This window comes from Corylus avellana, chromosome 9, assembly GCF_965113065.1.
Source record: "Corylus avellana chromosome 9, dhCorAvel1.hap1.2, whole genome shotgun sequence".
Classification (NCBI taxonomy): domain Eukaryota; kingdom Viridiplantae; phylum Streptophyta; class Magnoliopsida; order Fagales; family Betulaceae; genus Corylus; species Corylus avellana.
Genome location: NC_142498.1, coordinates 18,501,492 through 18,525,213, shown reverse-complemented (window position 1 = coordinate 18,525,213; position 23,722 = coordinate 18,501,492). Strand labels below are relative to the sequence as shown.

The 23,722-nt window shown below is 36.9% G+C and overlaps 3 protein-coding genes and 1 non-coding gene across 4 annotated transcripts; 1 reads left to right on the top strand and 3 right to left on the bottom strand.

The window, feature by feature from the left end:
* Nucleotides 1-3,253: 3,253 nt before the first annotated feature.
* On the bottom strand, nucleotides 3,254-9,905 carry LOC132190159 (QWRF motif-containing protein 2). Its single transcript, XM_059605061.2, has 6 exons — nucleotides 8,233-9,905; nucleotides 5,967-6,086; nucleotides 5,247-5,363; nucleotides 5,007-5,096; nucleotides 3,822-3,929; nucleotides 3,254-3,647 (listed from the first exon to the last, which is right to left on the bottom strand). The coding sequence occupies exons 1-6, from the start codon at nucleotides 9,625-9,627 to the stop codon at nucleotides 3,573-3,575; spliced, it is 1,905 nt and encodes a 634-aa protein (XP_059461044.2). The 5' UTR covers nucleotides 9,628-9,905; the 3' UTR covers nucleotides 3,254-3,572.
* A 6,707-nt stretch (nucleotides 9,906-16,612) lies between these two features.
* On the bottom strand, nucleotides 16,613-18,061 carry LOC132190218 (Glycosyl hydrolase family 35 protein). Its single transcript, XM_059605140.2, has 3 exons — nucleotides 17,632-18,061; nucleotides 17,265-17,326; nucleotides 16,613-17,039 (listed from the first exon to the last, which is right to left on the bottom strand). Exons 1-3 carry the CDS (start codon nucleotides 17,726-17,728, stop codon nucleotides 16,851-16,853), a joined length of 348 nt encoding a protein of 115 aa, XP_059461123.2. The 5' UTR covers nucleotides 17,729-18,061; the 3' UTR covers nucleotides 16,613-16,850.
* A 226-nt stretch (nucleotides 18,062-18,287) lies between these two features.
* Nucleotides 18,288-18,360, top strand: TRNAA-CGC (transfer RNA alanine (anticodon CGC)). The gene has a single exon. It is a non-coding gene; the product is annotated as a tRNA-Ala (tRNA).
* Nucleotides 18,361-20,652: 2,292 nt separating this feature from the next.
* LOC148583902 (small ribosomal subunit protein uS14z/uS14y/uS14x-like) lies at nucleotides 20,653-22,027 on the bottom strand. The gene is made up of 3 exons (XM_088510569.1): nucleotides 21,895-22,027; nucleotides 21,176-21,275; nucleotides 20,653-20,830 (listed from the first exon to the last, which is right to left on the bottom strand). Exons 1-3 carry the CDS (start codon nucleotides 21,954-21,956, stop codon nucleotides 20,822-20,824), a joined length of 171 nt encoding a protein of 56 aa, XP_088366695.1. The 5' UTR covers nucleotides 21,957-22,027; the 3' UTR covers nucleotides 20,653-20,821.
* Nucleotides 22,028-23,722: the final 1,695 nt, after the last annotated feature.

Sequence of the window (23,722 nt, the reverse complement as noted above, 5' to 3'; positions counted from 1 at the left end):
CTCAAGATGTCAAAAGTACACTGCATTAAAAACAAAAAACAAAAAGAACAAAATTTATTAAAAAAAAAAAAAAAAAAAAAAAGCAAAAAATTGGAGTTGCAATGTACCGCCTTCCTGCCAGGCTGCCATTGGGGTCGCATCTTTTTGCCCCCAAAATGACAAAACTATATCCCATTAAAAAAAGGACAAATTTTGAAAACAAAGAAACAAGAAAAAAAAATAAAAATACATTTTTTTTTTTTCCAAAATTCTTGTCTTATGTAGGGTATTTTTGTCGTTTTAGGTTGGGGTGACTACAACCCTAAGAGTAGTGTTTGTGAGAACACTGGCGTGCATGAACAGTGTGCACGCCAATGTTCATATAATTTTTTAAAAAAAATATTATTTAAACAATAAAATAATAATAATATATGAATACCTGCGTGCACACTGTTCATGCATGCCAGTGTTCTCACAAACACTACTCCAACCCTAATAGTAAATTAGTAAGGTACATTAACCAAATTAAAATGTTGAAGAAAATTGTAATTTGAATGGTGAATTGAGGGGAGTATATATATATATATATATATATATATATATATATATATATATATTTTCTTTATACTAGTGATTTGTACTCGAAGGGGATTCCTTGCTGGTGGTTCAAGCTCTCAAGGATCCTAAACATAGTTTGCGCCCTTTTGGACATATAATCGATGATGCACGAACTCTGCTTGGAACGCAAAGAAGCTGGATGGTGCATCACGTTCGAAGGCTAGGCAATCACGCTGCGCATAGATTGGTGAAGATGGGTGTCCAGTGTCCTTCGGAGCGATTATGGGTAGATGAGACCCCACCATGTATTTTGCCTACTGTAACGTCAGAGCTTCGTGCTCCTTCAAATATAGAACCTGATGGGTTCTAGAAACTTGTTTTCACATTAATGGAAGAAATGGAAATTCTGTTGCCAAAAAAAAAAAAACATTTCATAAATAGGGTGGTTCCTCTGCATCAATTGTCAATTACCACGGAGGTAGGAAACTTACAATTATCGTGTAATAGTTTATATGGAAACTACTCTTTTTTTCAACACATTACCATATAGAAAGGGTTTGCCAATAATGATTTTCAAAGCCTCAAAGCCCACGTAATTAATGAAACTCGCAACTCTTAATTATAAATTCTGCTTTCGCTTTCTATGGATTCGAATTTGATGCGGTAGTATTTAAAATGTAGGTTTTAAAAACAAATAATAAAAACTTATTAAAACTTAAAAATTATAAAAAAAATAATAATTAAAAAACTAAGACTAAAAAAAGAAAAAGAAAAAAGGGTGGCCGAGTACCCATTTTTGCCAAGGGGTGGCCGGTCACCACATTTTGGCCAAGGGGATGGCTGGGGCCACCTGCCATGGCCGGTCAGCAACCCCCATGGCCTTTGGGGTGGTCGGACCACCCCAAAAAGGCCAATAAAAAAAAATAAAAATTTGTGGGTTTGGTTTTTTGGAGTGGCCAGACCACCCCCATACTGGTTGTAAGAGGTGACCGAAACCACCCCCAAAGGCCTTGGGGGTAGATCGACCACCCCCGATGCCAGGGGATGGTTTTGGCTAACCCCGACGGCCTTTGGAGTGGTCCAGCCACCCCAAAAAGGCCAAAAAAAAAAAAAAAAAATTGTGCATTTGGTTTTCGGGGGTGGCCGGACCACCCCCATACCGGCCGTAGGGGGTGGTTCGGCCACCCCCGTGTGGCCTGGGGGTGGTATCGGCCAACCCCCATGGCTTGTATGGGGGTGGTCTGATCACCCCCAAAAACTAAACTTTTTTTTTTTTGTGCCCTTTTGGGGGTGGCCGGACCACCCCCAATGGCCATGGGGGTGGACAAGTCCACCCCCATACCGGCCATGAGCCACCCACCCCTTGGCCAAAATGGCCACCCCATTTTGGCAGTTTTTGGTTTTTCTCTACTTTTTTGTTTTAATTTTTTAATATTTTTAATATTTTTAATTATTGATTTTTTATAATTTTTTTTAAAAAAAATACTAAACGACAGCCATGCAGTAGTTCTTACTACCCCATAGAAGCCGAATCTGCTTTCTATACACGGTTGGGTGACGGAAGTCAGAAGTAACCTTGAAAAAATGCAGAGGATTCAGAACAGTCAAAACTAATGGAGCCTACGGGCTACGATCGAGTTCCTCCATCTTTAAATTTATCTTCTTCAAGTGGCAGAACGTTCTTATGACCATGCCACCATCATCATATGGTTGATATTTTATATGTTTACATAAGGAAAGCAGAAAGGGCCAAGGCCAAACTGAACCAAGAGATTGATAGAAGCGTATTGAGGCCTTTTGCAACTCCAAGGAACTGGAGGGGTCTGTAATTTCAAAGATCGAGACCGTTCATCCAGTCCAGACGTACCATTCATTTGGATGAACGGGTTTAGATTTAGCTACAAATAAAAAAGTAAACAAGAATTAAAAAGAAGCTAATAGGTGGCTGGATCAGGATCTAGATTCTCAAATTATGTAATTTATATTGTCTTTAGGTATCGAAACGCTTAAAAAATGTCACATTAAAAATGTGACATGTTATCGAGATAACCAAAAAGAATTTTTTCTCAAAAAGCTTTATTTTCACTTATGTAGAAATGTTTATTCTTTATAAACTAAAACGACAATTTTGGCTCCAAACAGCTTTTTTACGACATAGAAAGCAAAAACTTGATGAAAATATGTTCAATTCTCAACAGTAACATATGTGGCATTTTTAAAGCATTTCGATGCTTAAAAAAAAAAAAAAAATTGTATAATTTGATAATCTACTATTTTTTTAAAATTATAAGAGATCGTACTTGGCCATCCCTTGAGGGAGTGACCAACCACCCTCACACGGGTTGGCACCCAAAGGTTGTCATTGGCAAGGGGATGGCCGACCACCCCTCAATAGTTAGAAGCAAAGACTTCCAAGTAACACTCCACCACCACTAATCTATTCCTTCCTTAACATCCTCCCACTCACACATACCCACATTCTGATTTTAGCTTTTCCTTTTCAAATTTGTAACGCTAACCGTAGAAATTGACTTGTGGGTATTGAATTTGAGTTCGCAGCGAGGCCCATCCGGAAAGAAGGCCCCAGAAAAGGTACCCTTCAGTGAGAATAAAACAACACAGTTTGGTTAAATCTAGACCCTTCGTTTTACAGGAGATCCTACAAAGAGAACGTTAAAGCAAATAGATGAAGAGATAAGAGATAACTGGATCAGAATTTAAGAGAACACTATTGAATTAAGAAAACCCGAACCATCATTACACATATTTACATATACATTCCTCAGGCCTATAAGAAAATACATGTATGCAATCTAATTTCGATATTATAAGTAACGTCCATTTCCATCTATTCATAGGAAATACCATCATACCGCTAAATTTTATGTACCAACAAGGGCCAAGATCAGCACTCTTTTATGCCACAACCAAACATAACTCTCTTATTGCCTCCGATTCCAAGGATCCAAGGAAAAAAGGTGTGATTTGATGTGATGTTAGCAATTTAAAGGTAGGCAAGTCAAATGATAAGAGCTTTATACATTCATTGTCAGGTTAGGAGGTACACGCTTTAGTTGTACAATATGTGTTCTCAGGCTACATTCCGTCACCTGGACATAACAGATAAGTTGTTATTCAGTGAAAAAACAAGAATCATTGGATGCCAACAGCTGATTTAATGGACATCAAATTAGACTTTTGCTTTTACTTGGTTTATTGGGAGACAGCTGTTGCCATGTTCCCAGGCATTCATTATGTGGTGACTACAGAAATAGAACAGTTACCTGCGTGGCGGCAATTGTTGACAGCAGATCCTTGCACTGATCAAGCAAAGCTCGCTCTTTGGCACTTACATTTGCAAGTTCAGCAACCAAAGAGTTCGCATCCCCAACCTATCAATAATAACAAATTGTAGAGGTAAGGTGTTAATAGAGGCTCAACATTGCAGGTGCTAAATGAGATTGCTAGACTGTAGTAAAAATCTTTTGCCTCCTACAATAGCAGTGTGTTTTTAGGTTACATTACCTTCAAAATTTCATTATGTTTACAGTGTTTGTAAAAGCCAAAATATGAGGCTGTACTGAAATTTACGTTGAAGGACCAATGCAGATTAATTAAATAAGTTGAATGCATTCAGAAATTAAATAAGACATATGCATGTGTGAGTGTTGCAAGAGTAAAAAAGCATATACTCGCAGATAATATCGTTGACTTGAGATAACCAATCAAAAACAAAAACAATCTAACCAAATTAAACTAATAAAAAGATAAAAAAAAAAAACCTAGAATTGTCTAGTGTTATTTCAGAATGACATTAGAGTTTCTTCCCCACGGGCAAGGAGATAAACAGGGATTCTCAGGGGCATATAAGGAACAAATTGAAGAGATTGTGTGTTAAAAGGAAAAGTGCAGGTGCCATTAATTAAAAGAAGAAAAGGGTAAAAAGGCAGAAAAGCTGAAACACATGGGATTTAGATGGAAGTGACCTAAAGGGTTATAGCCCCCACTTAGAGAAGAAAATGGTCTCCACGTCTGCTATAAGAGTCCGTGAGGACCAAAAGAGGAAGATAAATCAATCATATCTGAACAAATCAGTACGATCTCCATGGACAAAATTATCAATTGCTCACAACTTCATCAAGAAGGCCATGGAGATCTGATTAATACCATTACTAGGGAAAACAACAGATTATTTTATAACATTCTATTTCAAGTAACAATGATATCTTCAATAAAATTAGTTTATTAGGGATTTATATTGTATTTAACATTTTTGCTAGGCAAGTTTCAAACCTTAGACCTACCACAACCAACACCCATGCACACAGCTTTATGCTCCATTTAAAATTAATACAACATGCGATGTTTGCACCACCCAACCCCCTTCCCCTCTCTCCTTTTAAAGAATAAATTAGATGCATAGAGCAACTCAGGGGATTTAAAAAAGAAAAAAGAAAAAAGAAAATCACCTTTGATAACAATAAACAGATTGAGGATGCCATGGCCTGCATAACATCAAGAGCTGAACAAATAGCATCCTTCACATTTTGGACATCAGCCTGTAGCAACAAAAGAACCAAATAAAAATTTTATTGCCAAAATAATGACAACTTTTTTGGCCATCAGCCTGTAGCAACAAAAGAACCAAATAAAAATTTTATTTCCAAAATAATGACAACTTTTTTGGCAGCAGAGATGTTAATGCTTACCTTTGCCCCACCAACAACTGGAAGGCGGAGAGTGCTAGCCTTCAAAGCTTCAGTAGCCCCTGACAGAGAACTGCAGTAATCCTGGTCCACAAGAGCCCAGTCTTCCAAATATGCCATCTGCACTCATCAAGCATAATTAGGACAAAATGCAACACCTAGACAGAAAGCGGTGCTAACAAACCCTCTTATTTACAATCATGCAGGCATCTCAACATCTTCATGACATCAACAGGAGAGATTAAGAAAAAAAAAACCTAAGAGTTAGCTGTTGTTAACATTTTTAAGCACGCGTGACTTATAGAATTGCATTCGCGGCAATGACTGGGGAGAGATTTAGGTGTATCATAGACCATTTTGTAAGAATTTGCTTCCCTAGCTCATCCAGCAATTATTCAAATTTTATCAAGGAGCTCAGCCCCTCCATGCTTCATTTTCCAAAAATAGTTATCAAAAAAAAAAGAGACGCCCAGGGAGGAGGGGATTCTTTAGTAATAACAACAGAGTAAAATGAAGTGAAATATTAACCCCCCCCCCAAAAAAAAAAAAAACTTTCAATACCAGCTGCATACCTATTAACTGAATCATTCACAAACAATTATGGAAAACATGGATAAACCAAAGTACAAATAAACTAAATGACAACGGCAATTCTCTTAAACACTAATTGGCACATTTGACAGTTCATTATATACATAAGAAAAGTGTAGTCACAAATCTTACTTGCCCCTTTAGGATGGAATTTAGCTTCAAATTTTGCTTCAGCAGTTGTAACTCAGTTCTCTTGGCTCTAACAGATTCCCGTAGTTTTAAGGTAGTTACTCGTGCATTATAAAGGCTTCTCTGATACAAAGAAACATTTATGCAAGAAAATTGCTCTTAATAACTTGAGATATTAAACTGAAGATAACTGAATAGCTAAAAGTAAAACATTTGAAACATAAAAGAAAGTGGCAAGCAAAACAAGAAAAATAAACATATGCTCTGTTTGTGTGTGTGGGCACATGTGAATGCACATATACTCCTATAAAGTATGTCATCTCAACAGGCAGATATGTCCTCATCAAAGATATAACCATGGCATATGTGGAAATCCTAAATAACTTGACTTTATTGGCATAACCAGAGAATTTTTCCGGTGGATCCACACACATACGCACAACACTGGGGTTTTGGCTTGCATCTTCTATGAACATAACACAATATGGTGGCAAATACATCTATCTTACATAGGACCCAGCCTATGCATATAATGCATGGAACATAAAAGAATGAGATCTAATGAATGTGATTATCACCAGATTACCATTTGTTCATGCACATATTCAATATGATGCTAATGTCCGCAGCTAATGCACATAATTTAGAAGACAATGGTAAGTTAATGGTAGGGATGTTAACAGTTCTTGGTGTAGTACGGATCTATTTTGAGAAAACAAAAATGATAACAGGCATTTTGGAGAACTAATTTGTACCCACAACAGTTGATGGCGATCATAACAAGATTATTCTGAAATGAAGCTTTCCATATTGCTGGTTATCAGACTCTACACATTTTTCAAGACAAAGTTGTGTTGAAAGCCTTATTCCTCCAAAAAATAATCATACAAATGCTACACTACAGAAACTAACCACCAAATATTTCAACACGAATTACTTTAATTGCATGTAATCTATCCATGAACTAAACTGGCCTGTAATCTTCTCTCTATATACAGCCTATACATTGTAAGGAGAACTAGAAAATATTCATTCAGTCCCTTCTCGAAATCACCTGTACAAACTTCAAAAACCCTAAAATGTCTCGCATGATAAAAGTCAAGTACTTCATAATTAAAATATTATCTAGTTGCATTGCATCATAAATATGCCTCCCCCCCCCCCCCCCCCCCAAATAAAAAATCTACACAATCACCCTTGAAATTTCCTTAAAACTTATCCAAAAACAAATCCTTAAAACTGACCATTGATATTAACTCTTAACATCACAAGTCCTTGTTAACACATATCACTATCTAATTCTAGACGAAATTTGCCTCCTTTCGTTCTACATTTCCGCCATCCCTTCTACAACAACTTCCCTCCCCAGCCACCTGAGTTTAGATATTACAATTGTTCTTTTCTTCAATCCTATAAAAATTACTAAAAGCTTCATTTATGTTGAACAATTCCATTTCTTCACTCTTTGCTGCTTATTCACACATTTACCACCAAACTACCAATGTGATCAACCATTCAATGAATAATAGCTAGTTGTTTAAAAAATTGTAAGACTACCCATTTTAAGCCAGATAGCCCAAATCTTTGCATTCTGCAATTCCCACTAGCTGCATCAATCTATTGAACTCACCTTTCAATTTCTTCCTCAGAGTAACTTCTTACAAACCAATCCTCTCCCTCCTAGACATTCAACTTTTTTAACCGTCAACCTCCCTTGCCTCCCACTGAACTATCCACTCCGCCATGCTCATTGCTAGATCCACACAAAGTATTGCACGAGACCATTTTTTCTTTTTCTTTTTCTTTTTTTGACTAACCTTATTCATCTGATCTATCGAGCTTCAACAAGCATACTGCATATACCATTCCCTTTTTCTTGCCTACCTCATACCGCATCCTTTCTCCCCTTATCATGAGTTTTTCATTTTTAAGATAACATGGTCCCAGAACATAAAATGATACAGCTTATTCTTTCCGTGGGTACCAGAACATGAAATCAATGCCATAGTATATTTGAAGTAATCATAAGTTTTTGCAAGCAAAAGAATCCTAATGATGAAATGAACCACATAGAAAAACAAAATAAATTTGTATGAAGAACATAACAACAAAAACGAAAATTACACCATGTATCAAATGATAATGATAACCATACGAATTTCCACAATCAACAAAAAGCAGACCACCATTGCAAGAAAAAAGTAGCAACAGAGAAAATAGAAATATAATACAATCAACATCAGCTCAGGATTAAGTCCAGGAACTATACCTCTGCATTCGACCTCTGCGCAGAGAGGGCAGCACCTGCTCTAGCATTCACAAAACGCCATTGCAAGAAACGGTTATGCAAGATCCTCAACACATGCGCATCAACCATCCGGTTGTCCCCAATCCTCCCTCTCCGAACATCAACAGCAAAACTTAAAATCGACGGTGTGTTGCTCAAATTACTATTCGGTGTACTAGCCACCCCATTCCGCATTCGAGACGGGCTTGTTCCCCTCAACGGCGACAAGCACGACGCTCCAAGCTTACTCGGCGAGGCTGGCCGAGCCGCCCCTCGAACAGGAGACAACTGTCCCCTACTATTTCCAACCCCTCGGGGGGAAGATACTGGACTATCTATGGACAACTTCTTGGGCGCAATAAGCTTTGGTGGAGGAGGGGCCATGGTTTTGGTGCCAACGGTCTTCGCTGTTGATGGCCAGCAGGGCTCCGGTTGGCGCCGCAACCGGTTGTTAGTCTCTTGCCAAAACCTCGCCGGGACTACTACCCCACGAGGTCCACCACGCTGCTCTTGTGCTCCTCCATCACCACCACCACCACCACCACAGTCCTGTGCTCCAGAAGTACTACCAGAAGACACGCTTTCGGTATCAGAAGCAGCGATGCCTGAATCGCCCTCAACAGCTAGCTCAACTGCCTTCTCCGATTCCGAACAAAGTCTCGCGCTAACGTCCACGGTTGAATTTTGCAATGCCCTAACCACACTGCCTGCGGATCCACTGGCCTTTTTCCTCTCGTCGGTGAAATCCAAGCTCCGACTCATACAATTAGCTTGCCTTAACCTCCCAGGCCATCGCTGCTGATCCGTTACCGGCCTCGAATTCTCGGTCTGATCGGCAGCTCTCGTCGGCATCATAGCCTTCCTCCTCTCCGGCGTACCCTTCCTCGCGCTCGGCGACGGCGCCGGCTTGGCCTTGCTGACCTGGAGCGAGAACGATTCGCCCTGAAACGACACTGACAAGCTCCTCGCCGATGTGAACAACAGCTTCTGAGCCGCGGACACTTCACCATTGCCGCTCCCGGCTCTCAAATCCAGAGAATTAGGCCGCGGAGTAGCCATCCGCTTCCGCTCCACCGACTGAGCCCGCTTCGCCAGCGTCGAAACCGACGGCATCGGAGTCATCGTAGCAGTCCTCGAAACCAACGGCGACGGACATCGTCTAGAATTCGAAGCCGAAGAAGAAGTAGAAGTAGAAGAAGAGGAGGAGGAGGAAGAGGACATGTAGCGCGAAGTAACCTCTCGGGCTTTGGGCCTGCGGTGAGGAGCGGTGCCATTGTCGGGCTCGGAGGGCAACAGAGGCGGCCTTGTAGGGTTTTGCAGAGGCCCACCACGGGCCGTTGTTTTCGGGTTCAACGCCGTGGACACAGCGGCTACCATCTTCAATATCCCAAAATCAATCCCAATCTCATTCTTCCAAGTCGCCTAAACCTGCAAGAAACTTGGATTGGGAAAGTGGGAAACCGAGCAACACAGAGAGAGAGAGTAGAGCAAGAGAGAAATTAGAGAGAGCGAGTGAGAGCCAAATCTTGATGAGGTTTTTAGAGGCTTTTTAATGGAGTAAAATTTTTAGAGCGACAACAAATTGACCGGAAATATGACCGTTACGTGTCGCCGGCCAGAGAGCGACTGGGAAAGTGTTTAGGCGAGATTTGAGAGCATAACTGTCATACTAAGGATTGCTGCTTGGACCGGAGATTTTTAACTAAATTCTTTTTACTTTTTTAAAATCACAAGAATGAAATCGCTACTCGCGCAGCTTATAAAAATTAGGAACTCGCGTGCTCAAAAGGCAACGTGTATAGGTGAAGGGTATTTACGTAAATGTGGTAATTGGAGTGAAGTGTTTTTGTGGGGTTTTAGTCTTTTGAGTGAGAGGTTTACTTTTTTGCACGCCACACGAGCAAATCCCCCATACGGAAAGATTTCAAGGCGACCCGTGGAGTGGGATGCTGAGGAGAGTGTGTGAATCTTCGGAGAGACGTTACGCAAACGACAGTAGAATTTAAATTAAAAATGTTTTTTTTTTTGGAAGTGAATATTATGGGAAAGAAATTAAAAATAGCCGTTTTAGCTTTTGCTTTAAAGCCCGATTCAGACGAAAGCTACAAATTTGGGGGGGCGGAGCGGGCCCAAATTCAATCAATTTAATGTTAATTTGAGAAATTATTAGTTATTATTGTAGACTTGTAAGTCCATGCCCGTGCCCATCCATCCAATCTATATGCCACATCTACTTATTATTATGAAATAGATAATAATTTTTATAGGGTCTTGGTACAAATTAAAGCTTTTGTACCCTCCAATAAGAAGGTGATACATCAGCGTGGAACACTATAACAAAAATATGGTGTTCCACCTAATCTTTTTTATAAAATACCTTAAACAAAACACCTTCTATAATAACTTTTTTCATATTTTTCTCCAAAACTACCCCAGCCACCAACTTGCCACTGGAGGCGCTGCTGGCCAGTACAGAAAAGATTATTCTAGAAAGTGTTTTGTTTTAAGTATTTTAGAAAAAAAATTAGGTAGAATACCATATTTTTGTTATAATATTCCATACTAATGCGTCACATTCTTATTGGAGGGCACAAAAGCCTTGATTTATGCCAAGGCCCTATAAAAGTTATTCTCTATGAAATAATATAATTAATAGAATATTGCTAGTCAATTTTGATTTTATGAATGGTTGCTTTCATACTTTTTTTTTTTTTTCTTCTTCTTCCTAAGATTCATTGTATGAGAGAAAACAACAAGTATGAAAAAAAATCAATGCAGATATTTCTAAATTGAATAACGTTACTGTTCGTACTCATTTCACACCGGTTTATATGACATATTTTGAGTAGTATTTTTTTTTTTTAATAATTTTATTTTATTTATTATTATTATTATTATTATTATTATTATTATTTTTTGGGTTTGGTTGACGGGTGATTATTGACCAAATCATATGAGTGCTATTAGTTTAGTATAATTAGGTTATAACAAGAGGAAGAATGATGGCAGCACCTAAGAAAACAAGTCCCAAAATATAAAAAAGTGACTTAGCGTTAGCAATAACCAAAGGCTAACAAACTTTGAATCTTATGAAAGTGAAAAGGACAATCACCCTCCCGTCTTTGAGGTTTAGCAACTTCAATATCTTTAAGTTAATCCTAAGCCACACTAATTGCCTTTCTACCAAGTGGGATATCAAACCCAACAAACTCCTTCCTACCCAAAACACCTACATTTTCTAATTATATAATTATTTGGATGAAATTTAAAACAATTTAGATGAAACATAATCAAAAATGTATATAGTTTTATTTTGTTATATCTAATGGTGTACATGTTTCCATGCCATTTAAAAATGGCGTGGTAACATATTCACCATATGCAGAGGGACCTACACATAAGCTTGGGGTGGCAACATACTCGCCATATCGATCACTAATATATTCAGGGCATAATTAAATCATGTTATTTGATAACTTTAGGGCTAATATCAGGATCCATCATGAACTTTTTTATTACTATTTAAGACACCTTTTTTACACTAAGCATATTAGCATGTAAATAAATTGTCCAGTTGAATGGCCTACGGGCACAAATGCCCCAACTGCCCAGAAAGGAAAAGAAAGGCACAAATGCCCCAACTTGCACTAACTACCTACTTAAGAAAAGAAGGGGGAGAGAAGTTAAAGCTACAAACCCAACTTTCTCTGATCACCCACAAGGGTGCATTTCTTCTCTCTAGATTGAAAGTACACCAAGTCACCAACCCCTAACTAAATGCCCACTGTAAAACCTAATGTTGACGTGATGTGTGTTAAATAGTTTTTTATGTCGGTTATTTGAAAAAAAAAAAAAAAAAAAAAATTGAAAGAAAATCACTTAAAATACGCCACATAAGCCGATATAGAACAGATAGCTAACCTATGTCTTTAGGGATTGAACAATGTTCTCAATATGTGTTGAGGGTAAATAGAGTGCCTCTATACATGCAGCAAGCTCTAACTCACAGTGAGAGGATGTGTAGTGCATAAATATGACACCAACCCAGCAGACCATTTAATTCCATCTTTTACTTCATAATTCTGTGTGCCCATTGCATTACAATTGATATGATTGATTGTCTATGCAATTATAACTCTCAACTCTTTTCAGTCTGTTGTGAGTCTGAAAGATAATTGACAGATCTGATAACCCATCGGCTCACAATATTGCCCAATGAGCTTCCTCTCACCTGCTTACAGGCTCCATTGAATCTCTTCCTACCTTCCTAGCTCTCAATAGCTCATAATGGTGATGGGAAAGATTCCTAATAGAAACCTGTCTTGTATTTTCCTTCCTTTCTTTCTCTTCCTTGTATTCTTCCCCCTCTGTTTCTTTTTTTTTTTTTTTTTTTTTTACCTGGATATATCAGGACTTTACCTAACTTGTTGGTACCGTGCATAACAACAATGAATAATATGGAATTAAAAAGTGAGAGGTTAAAAGAAAGTCAAGACACAGATTTAACGTAGTTCGACAATGTTCCTACGTCCATAGAAAGTGCAGTTATACTTTACTATTAATGATTTAGAGTTATAATTGTACGGACGTATTTTGAAAATCTCCAAAATACCTCGTACCATACTTAATAATGTACGGTAAACGTCACTTTGCTCCGTTCACTCGGCTCCATCTACTTGGTCAACCACTAGTGTTTTAATATGAGTCACTAGTTCCAACACAACTAGATCTCCAAGATACTATGCAAAGCACACCATTTACACGGGTTGGGTAAAGTCGAACCTTAGACCAACACAAACCTACCACTTGAGCCAACCGTTGGGGTTTTGTATATTCTTCCCTTTTATCAGTTAATGCATCATTTGTTCAGAATAATATATTGCCCAACATTAATTCCTCAAATAACAGATGTTGAGACTATTAATTGACATCACATATAATGGACAATAATAACACATGCATGAGTGCAGGTTAAAACGCGTTAAAGGACCACCCACATAGTGCTTTGCTTCTTTGGCACTCGATCCATTAAAGTTTCTTCTTTTTCTTTGTATCTATCTACAAACATGAACCACATATATAGTCCCACTTCTAGAGAAAGCATGATTTCTTCATCTCTTTCTTTGGAATGTGTATTGTGAAAGAGTCATGGTAGTGTTGTAGTGCTAGTTCCCATCAACTTTGATACAGAATAACTCAGATCAAGTGGTAAAACTTTTGATTGATATATCAATCTGCATGTTTACTGTTCTGATTAAAATTTTAAAGAATCTTATATAAATAAGGAGTCATGATTCATAATGATGATGATCAAATAGCTTTCTCCAAAACTACTAATGCCAAGTAATCATTGTTTATGCAGATAGAATTATATGACAGTGAGACATGATTACCTGCCCAAAAAGATGAACTAAAGCCAAATTTCCTTCAATTTGTTGGCTAAGTACAACACCTGATCGGCTGTTTAGTACTGTTTTATTGCAAATGCAAGAAACCTGATCACTGTTCTATTGGAACTATAATGAAGCCTAAGTACCCTCTTCCCCACACGAAGATTAAAGAGGGGCAACACTTCAGTGGCAATCATTTTGCAAGCTAAGCAAAAACCATCACTTTCTAGGATGCTCCGTCCCACACTGTCTGGTTCTCTGCCCCCCTACCCGTCGATCTTTCCCCTTGCCTTTTGACTCTTATGGGTCCTACGTCTCTCTATTTCCACAGCCACTGCACTCAAATTCACATATTAATTACTGAATAATTGTATTAGTCCATGTTATAGCATGTCAGCATACCAAATTGGAAGGATAAAGGATGATTGTCAGTCAACCTACTCAACGTTCGGTGGTGGAGTCAGAATTTTAGTTCATAGAGGTCAAGATTAAAAAATAAAATTGAACAAAAATTTATTAAAAATATAGTTAACAAGATAAATTTAAAAAAAAAAACAATAATTATTGCTTAAAATATATAAGTGTAAATTATAATTTATTTTTGCTTTTTATATTCATAAACAATTAATCTATATTGACCAATCTAAATATAAAATTGGACATAGACATTTTGTTATTTAATAATAAATTAGTGTAAAAATTTGATTACATACCTCTCACAAAAAATAATTAAACACTTTATTTGAATTGTTTAATGGCTTGAAGAAGAGAAATTTGGCTGATTGAATTTGCAAATCGCAAATTTGAAATCACCAAATCGCAACACAGTTTATGAGTTTAGGTTTTACTTTTAATATATATGTAATTAATATGTCAGTCGATTGTTAACATACTAAATTCAACTCAACTCTCAAGGTATAATTTCATTTTCCCTTATGATAAAAAATAAAAAAAATAAAAAATAAAAAATTGGGGGTTAAGAGGGGGCATATACTCCCTCTCAAAGCCCCTGACTCTGCCTCTGTTAACGTTAAATTACCACTTATTCTAAAAACTTAAGTTAATAGAAAAAAGTAAATTTATTAACACTCAATTTCTTCTCTCTTAGACCAGAAAGTTGATATTAATTTGATAGAGATGACATATAGTAGGAGAAAAACTTTACTGATAAATCATGTTTGTTAGGGGTTGGAGAGCATCATCACTTGAGAGACACTTCAAGTTGTAATTGGTTCGTTACTTAAAGTAACACAATCATAAGTAATGTTTGAGAACTTAAGTATGGTAACCCACAATGAAAGTGACTCTAGCCTTGGGAGGAATGATATTCGTGCATGGTCCCATTGCTTTAATGACTATTGCCCTTTTAGAGAAGTAGTGTGACGGTAGGGACTAAAACCAGAAAGAGTTCCTTCTAGCAATTCTTATCATGATTCATGACCCTCTCTGTTTTGATAAAGGGATAAAAAGCAAATGAAGCACAGAGGCAGAAGAAAAGCATTTGGTATGATGTGGATTGATTAGGTTTTCAACCCCCAAAAGTGTTCATTTTGGTGGTTAAGGATTGGGTGATGATATTTGAGGAATGATCAAAATGGGGTGGTTTTGATTTTAGCTTGAGTAGTAAGAAATTTCATTCTATTTTGGATCTAGTCAATGAGATTGGTGCTATTGTACTTGATTGTTATTGAGCTATCTTGTCTTTTTGAGGCTTTGGTTGGGACTTTGGTTACCCTCTAAATATAGGGTCTTGCCTTACTAACAAGTCGAAAATAGAAAATATCTGAATTTTTCACTCGACGCTACTACTTAATGAAATATCCGAATATTGCAGTGTAAAAATAATCATGATTAATTTTTTCTTTTCATCACATGACATCCCAAATTCAGAGCTTCTAAAAAAACTTCAATTTAAAAGACATAGGAGGTTATTATATAGGTTGTCATCTCTGATGATTGTTTTCTTATGCTAATTGGGAGGCTGCCATATTGGGAACATGACTCTCTCCAATTCATTTGAATTTGATAATATCAAGTTAATTATGTTGGAGGGATATTTTTGTCTTTTCACTTTTTTAAGGGACAAAAATACCCTTCCAATATAACTAACTGGATATTATCAAATTCAAATAAACTAGAGAGAATCCTAATTTGTTGTATTGAAGAACAGTCTACATCTATTTATTGTACATTGTTGACAGTGGCTCATTCTAGTGCGGAAGCTTAGTATCATGCCATGACTCTCTGCTTCGTGATATAAGTGTTGATGTATCTTCTCCTATGCAAATGGAATGTGATCATCAGGCCATTTATGCTTGTAATCTAGTATTTCTGCTTCGTGATATAAGTGTTGATGTATCTTCTCCTATGCAAATGGAATGTGATCATCAGGCCATTTATGCTTGTAATCTAGTATTTCATGAGCGTACTCAATACACTAACTACATTGAAGTTGATTGTCATTTTATTTGAAATCTCTTAATGCAAAAGCAAATTGTCACTCCTTATGGTCAAGTCAAGGATCAAGCTGCATTTGGTAAAGCCCAAGCTGCATATCACACTGCTCAAGATTGTACTTTTATTTTTTTATTTTCTTTTGTTTTTTGCCTTATTTGTAGTTCGATGAGTCGCTTTCAATTTTTGGATTCGAAAACATTTCCAACTAGTATCTCATTCTTTACTCCATTTGGATCAAGAATAAGAATGACCCTCCTTATGAACCCTTTTCCTTATTTGATTAAAAAAAAAAAAAAAGTCTTAAGGATCAATTGTAGACATTCTTGCCAGGCCATTGGCTAGTTCTTTCTTCAGCTGTATTTGTTGCAAGTTGGGCATGATTGTTTGATCTCTATGCTCCAGCTTGACAGGGAGTGATAAAGAGTTCTTGAGGGAATTATTTACTTCTATTGCTTATAAAGATAAATAAGTGGAGGCTTGTGCCTTTTTAACTGAGGATCTATAAGAAATAAATCTCAATAGAATCTGTTATTGTACCTTAAAACGTTGAGAGAAAAAAACGCCCACATTAAATAATAAACACATAGCAACTAGTACAACACAAACACAAGTCGGCCACATAAGCCTAAAGCAATATACAAGCTGGTTTGAACAACACGTGCATATTAAATTATTGCAAGATTTCTTCTTTCTTTCTTCTTTTTTTTTTCGGCATATGCAGAAGAAGAAATCTTAAATAGGGTAATTGGTAGATCATCTATTTCTGGGTTGACTAGGAGGGGAAGGTCCTGGAATATATGGCATGAGAGGAGTCCCATGCTGGATTGGTCCGGGTCTTATGGAAGCCTTTGAACATGGAACTGGATCGATGGGCCTGTAATCTTCCAGATTCACCTTGCCTACGTCACTCTTCTTGTCTGAAACCGGATTCTTCCCATTTTCCTGCTTTTTTTTTAAAAAAAATAATAATAATAATAACATATTCCAAATTTCAATAAAAAAATGCTAATTAAGTATACATAACCAAACTGTTCTGATTTGTGGCCACTTAAAATATCACGTTTTGAAATAGCAAACACATAAAGAACATAAGTTTTGACAAGTTCCTGGATGGTTGTAAAGGATTTCTGAGCCCCAAAAGCTCTTAAAGAGTTACAGTGAATGTACCTTCTGCCTCCTGCTTGTTATGGTCATTGCCATTCCATCACCATGGTGACCCACGGCCGTTTCTGGAATAAATTAAACTCAGGATACTGTAAGCATCTAAAAAGAGTAATTTTTTGAGTTTTGCAACACATAATTTTGAAGTCGTAAATGGTATATATATGAGAGGAGAAACAGACATGAGATTCCATGTTACTCACACATGCACTATTATAGTTGTTTTAATTTCATGAATTTGGCCGTTTTCGAAAGAGATTTAGTGAACCAAAATAAAGAAAAAAACAGAGGATGCATGAATCCTTCAAGAACAGAGGAGGCTGAGAAGAGTAAAATTGCAGAAAAAACAAAAGCAACAAGGAAAAGTGTTTACCGGGAACAAAGGAGGCAGTTACGGTGCACGGGAAGTTAAGGAACAAGAAAGCTGTCCCAACCACCAAGAACAAGACCCATAAACCAGAAAGCTTCATAATGTCCAAATATCAACTGATTCCACCAAACGTGCAGAGAATGAGCTCCAAAACAGAGTGTGTTTCTACCCCTTTTAAGCAACTTAGCCCATATCAGGGAAACAGACAAGAAACATCAGAAGCACCGGCCTTTCGTCACCCCCAAGATTGAGAGAACACGAAAGTCTACCAAAAAATCCGTGGAGGATAAGGATTAAGGAGGGAGAAGAACGCCTAAGGACTAAAAAAAACCCATACCTTGAAAATATATAGGTATATGGTTGTTTTTGAAGGGGTGGTAAATGAGAAATAAAGGAGACCATGTGGGTTTCATTGTCTTTCGTTGCCATGAAGATGCGCAGAGGAGTTATTGCTTTTGTTTAGTGTTTGCAGAAACAGTGGGGAATGTAGCGACTTTAATTGCTCAGAGTTGCGGTGGAATGCGAGCCATTGGGCACGTTTCGGAGCTGCTTGCCGACAGTAAAGCACTTCGGCTACTCCAAAGCGGTGAACTAAAACAGCACCAACACAGTAATTGTTACTTTCACAATATATTGTTCCAATGGATGGGCAGGTGTGAGGGGGTGTAGCTCATATGGTAGAGCGCTCGCTTCGCATGCGAGAGGCACGGGGTTCGATTCCCCGCACCTCCATGTGTCCTTTTTTTTTTGTTTGGAAATAGAAGGGCCCAACATGCTTTTTGTCGATAAAACAAATATAAAGGAAAAGTAAAATGTAACCCCGGACAAAAATAGGATTTTTGTCGGCCCATCTCATCTCATTAAGGCCCAAATCTTCTTAGCCATGGGGAGAAGATACTGATTTTTCAAGTGAGGAGTCCTACTTTTCTTCTCTAGTTTCTACTTTCTAATGTAATGATAAAAATTACTATTGAATTAAATAATGAATTAAAATGCATATAACATCGAATTGATGATAATTTTTAGTATCACGTAACAAAGTGAATACTTCTCTTTGCAACTCTCGTCAAGGGTTCAAGGGTTCAAATCTCTTCTTGCGGTATACAAGACTGTGAAGGTCAAGGTTGTATAGCGCACGACACCATTGTAGAAATGTAGCAGCTTTTTTCTTTTTCTTTTTTCTAATTGGTGGAAATGTAGGTCGTTGAAGCATACATCATGAGCCCCACCTCATTACTTCCGGCTCTCATTGTTTCTCACCCCAAGAAGATGGCATTAGAGTGTGGGCTGTCGGCAACATATGTGGTATCAATTACTTAGAGCCGACTGCCAACCTAAGCTACCATTTCTCATTTCTTATTTCTAACTAGGGATAACTATTTTCAGAAATGGCATTTATCCAAAAGAGAGCTCCTATTATTAGGTCCATTTTGATAATGAGATGTAATACAGCCACAATTCAAACCCAACTTTGGTCCAACTTCTAGACAAAATTTCTCTTTTTCTCTCTAGTTTAAGGCTTTCTCTCTCCTTCACAGCAGTTTTTTGTTTAAACTTAAGAGAAGTCAAAGTTGGGTTTAAGTTGTGACTTTATCATTTTCCTTTGATAATACCCTTTTTGCAGCTTCTAATTACCATGTAACACATCATCAATTTAAGCAAAATGCAAAAAATAAAAATGAGAACAACCATACCAAATCAAAAAAAAAAAAAAACAACTAGCGACCGAGACCCTAGGCCAGACCGATGCCGTGGGTCCGACGACACCCACGACCCAGCCATGGGTCACCCTCTCCGACCACTTTTCTGCCAAATTCAGTTTCAAAATCCGTTTCTAATGCTTCAAATGCTTCAAAACTCCTTTTAAGAATTCTATCACACCTAAATAAATCCGCCGGAGAGGGCTGCCGGCGTGGCTAGAGGGGTTGGGTGTTTTAAGAAAGGATTTGGTGTTTTACTCTTGGTGATTAATATTGGGTATGTAATCAAGTGTTTTATTCTTGGTGTAGTTTGGTGTATTTTTTTGTTTTTAAGTGGAGTGTCAACAAATGATTTGAGGCTGCAAAATAGGTGATATCAAGAGGATCCTAATAAAAGGTTCTCATCCAATAAAAAAAAAATAGAACAGTGCTACGAGCTACAAACGGTTGAAACGCTTCCTCCATTCAATACCAAAAAATGGTAAAGACCCGAATTTTTTTTTTCCAAATTCTTATTCTCAAATAATCTGGACCCATGTTCATTTAAGAAAGAAAATAAAATCTAAACCTAGTTATTACTTGAACAGACCAAATCATTTCAGAACAAGAATTTGGAAAAAAACATTTGAGATCTTTAGCATTTCTCTTCAATACCCATAACATTAAGAAACGCAATCAAAGAGCCTTTTAAGGAAATTAGGCGCACCTCATTGTTTCTGTTCATATGAGTGCACCATGCTCTACACTTAAAAAGTTCATGTTTTATCGGAATAGCAAATGAAAATTGTATAAATTCCTTTCGAATATGACCAAAACCATAACGTTACACATCGGTCATAACCTCGCATGTTAATCCTGTGGAAGAAAACATGATTCCTTATAAAAATGGTTTCCCCATTATCATCTTAGGTTTGAGGATCAAAGTTTTCAAGGCAAAACCATAACGTTACACAATTTTGCTTGAAAACAAAGCATGTTAATCCTTTCGAATATGACCAAAACCATAACGTTACACATCGGTCATAACCTCGCATGTTAATCCTGTGGAAGAAAACATGATTCCTTATAAAAATGGTTTCCCCATTATCATCTTAGGTTTGAGGATCAAAGTTTTCAAGGCAAAATGGTTTCCCCATATCCTAAAAATATGAGGCAACCCAACAACTCTCCATTTGTTAGTGGTAGAGAAGCTGATGCAAACAAATGGCTAAACATCTACAATCCTCAGGATTCAGCTACTACTTTGATCTGTTGCAAAATTTTGCTTGAAAACAAAGCAAATTTCTTACGGATATAAGGGTTTCATTGCAAGAGCTCAAGTCTATAAAAACTATAAAGCAACCAAAATTCACTATTAGATAGGACTGGTTAATTAAAAAACAACCTCAAGTTCAAGTAAATCGACAGAAACATTTATGGGAAAAAAAAAGATCTGACTGAAGGAAGGAGCAACCATATTCTTGGGGCGAAAACTTGATCAATCTAACCAGTCTTCAGCGGTACTGCAAACCATAGAAAACAAGCATGAATTCTAGAGAAAATCAACAAGTACACACGTAAACAGAAACGAATAAATGCAAATCAAACAAATGACAACTATACAAATGATGGTTCATGAAATTAAAGTAGAACGGCAAAACTTCCAAGCAATTATGTCTACAATATATTTTTTTCCTGTTAAGCAATAGATTTCACTTGCGATTTCCATTGGGTTGGCACATGAAGAATTAAAAGTATGAACTCCAAAAATGATGGTTAGTGCGATTAAAGTAAAAGGGCCAAATTTCAAGCAATTACATGTGGAATAATTCAATCCATATGTGAAAGAAATAAAAACAACAATTTACCTTAATAAAGCCAATTTCCTTGGCATTGCTTCGGAAGCACTGCCTGCAGCACATCAACCCGTACTTCCGGATCAATCCATGAGGGTTACCGCATACTCGGCTGCAAAAGTGATTAAGAATTCCCAGAAATCAGTATTCCATTAAAGGTCCAAATCACCTTGAAACAATATCTTAGCACATTTAAGATAGCCTTTTCAACAGAAAACAATTCAAATGAATGGTAAACAATTAGGAGGTAAAATCTCAAGTATAAGAAGTAAGACAATATAAAAATTAACATAGATAAAACAAAATACAGAAAACATTCTAGGCTCGACATATGTCGTACGTTCCAATGATACATGAAACAAAGACGCTATCGCGGAAAAATACCATTAGCAGTTCTGCAAACCTAAACCCCCGCATCCGAAGAAGATATTAATCCAATAAATTAAAAGGCAGCAAAAGTTTTTCTCAGTCTTGGTGCCATTGATCTAGGTTTATATGAAGTCAAATAGAACAACATGATACGCAAGCAGACAAATCCATACAAGCAACTTCAACGTAAGGTTTTCTGCCATGAGTGTAAACTATAATATTTAAGCAGTTTCTGATTAATAAAAAACTTTCAGAACCTCTGATTACAAAACTGAAATCAGAAGAAACAAAAAAGACCATGTAAAATAAAGCTCAAGAGAGATTTCAAATTGATAATGGGAATCTGAGAATCAAATAGTTACCAAGCACGAGAACCAGGACCGTAGGTTTTGGGATGCGAATTCCAGACGTTGGTGTGACCCATTTTTTCTGAGAGAAACCTCAACTCTTTGCGCCGCTTCAGTAGCTGGAATGGAATGAAGTCTCTGAAAACCCTAACCCTTTTGGATACTCTTATATACAAAGTCTAGGTTTGGAATAGTAGATTCTTTCTTTGGGCCAAACCGCCAAAAGGTCGGCATCGCTAAGCCGAATCGCACCGTTTCGTCTTTCTGTCCGCTATATAAAACGCAGCGTTGAACCTAGCATTTTCTCCCTACTTTCTAATGCAGTTTGAACATTTTAGCCCACAGAAATGATTGGGCTTTGGGCCGTAACCGAGCAGACTTACTTGTGAATATGTTTGGGCTCAGCTCAAATTAGCTTGGCTTGGGATCCGTTTGTTTATTAAATGAATAGAACTTGAACAAAAAATTTAGGCTTATATAAGCTGACTCGACTCATATAAGCTCGTATGACTTCATTTTTATTATTTTTAACTTTGTAATGATAACATGTTAAGTATTTAAAAAAATATAATGTAATTATGAATCTGGATATAGATATAAGTGTCTTTGTGTGTATATAAGTGAGTTTATGTGTATGTATATATATATGTGTATGTGTGTGTATATAAATGTATATATCTACTATAAGATAAACATGTAAGATTGAGGTTGGATTATTTAATATTTTAGTTAATTTCTCTAATTACCCAAACAATAAATCTTAACTATAATTAAATAATTAATAATTAGTATTAATTTGAAAAAAAAAAAAGAAAAAAAAAGCATTGAACAATCACAACATTTACTTTATATATGAAATAATTAAATTAATTGGGTAGCTTGTGAACAAGCTCGAGCTCGGCTGAAAAATAAATGGACAGAGCTTGAACAGATTATCTAGTTCAATGGTAAGCTCGAGCTCGGCTTATGTTCGAAAAAAAAATTAAATGAACCGAACTTGAACATTCAATATTCGACTTGGCTCGGCTCAATTACAACCATAACTTAGGCTACATACAATAGACATTTATAAATATAAGCTTACACACCGATGTGACAGCACCACGTCAGCCAAAAAAAAAAAATGCTAGTCGAGCATCGGACGTGACTGAAATGTCAAAAAATTTGAGCTTCAAATAAAATCGAGTGTTTTCATTTTTTCTCCAGTTTCTTTCTCCCGCTCTCTCTTTATTTTCACTGAAGCTCTAAAACAACATAATTTTTCATTTTAGAATTACATAATTTTTTTAGATTTTGAAAGGCTAAATCATGAATGTTGTTTACATTATAGAAGATATCCTTTTAATAAAACTACAACATGGAAGTTGGATTTTTCATTGTAAAAAGAACAACTTTGTCACCACTGAGGGTGGTGGTCTAGTGGCATTCATACGAAAGCCTTATGATTTGGTCTCGGTGGTGGTCTAGTGGCATGCACGCTAAATCCTTATGATCGGGTGAGTGGAAGGTCTCATAGTCGAATCCCAAAATAGGAAATGCTTGGTATTACTTCTATGCTACTAATTGGCTTTGATATTGCTAATGTCTTCGATGAAAGTAAGTCAAGTTATGACTCAATTGACTTTAAATGAGTACATGCAGTTTCTCACTGTTTGTTAAACCGACCCCATTACATAACATCCATAAACCATGGTTTTTTTTTTTTTTTTTTAGTAGAAATACTAAAGTAGTTATTCTATTTGAGTATGATGAGAGTTATTCTATTTAATAAAACGAACCCTCTAAAAAAATAAGAGTCGTTCTACTGTAGCAATTTCCTCAATAGTGCACTTCCCACTCAGTT

Excerpts from the sequence above, each read along its gene's own strand:
- LOC132190159 (XM_059605061.2), bottom strand. The coding sequence starts at position 9,627 with ATGGTAGCCGCTGTGTCCACGGCGTTGAACCCGAAAACAACGGCCCGT. Across the intron at positions 5,097-5,246 it reads CAGTTGTTGGTGGGGCAAAG|GCTGATGTCCAAAATGTGAA; the intron begins GTAAGCATTAAC and ends TTGTTGCTACAG. Across the intron at positions 3,648-3,821 it reads CAACAATTGCCGCCACGCAG|GTGACGGAATGTAGCCTGAG; the intron begins GTAACTGTTCTA and ends TGTTATGTCCAG.
- LOC132190218 (XM_059605140.2), bottom strand. The coding sequence starts at position 17,728 with ATGAAGCTTTCTGGTTTATGGGTCTTGTTCTTGGTGGTTGGGACAGCT. Across the intron at positions 17,327-17,631 it reads AACTGCCTCCTTTGTTCCCG|AAACGGCCGTGGGTCACCAT; the intron begins GTAAACACTTTT and ends AATTTATTCCAG. Across the intron at positions 17,040-17,264 it reads TAACAAGCAGGAGGCAGAAG|GAAAATGGGAAGAATCCGGT; the intron begins GTACATTCACTG and ends AAAAAAAAGCAG.
- LOC148583902 (XM_088510569.1), bottom strand. The coding sequence starts at position 21,956 with ATGGGTCACACCAACGTCTGGAATTCGCATCCCAAAACCTACGGTCCT. Across the intron at positions 21,276-21,894 it reads GGTCCTGGTTCTCGTGCTTG|CCGAGTATGCGGTAACCCTC; the intron begins GTAACTATTTGA and ends TCACTTTTGCAG.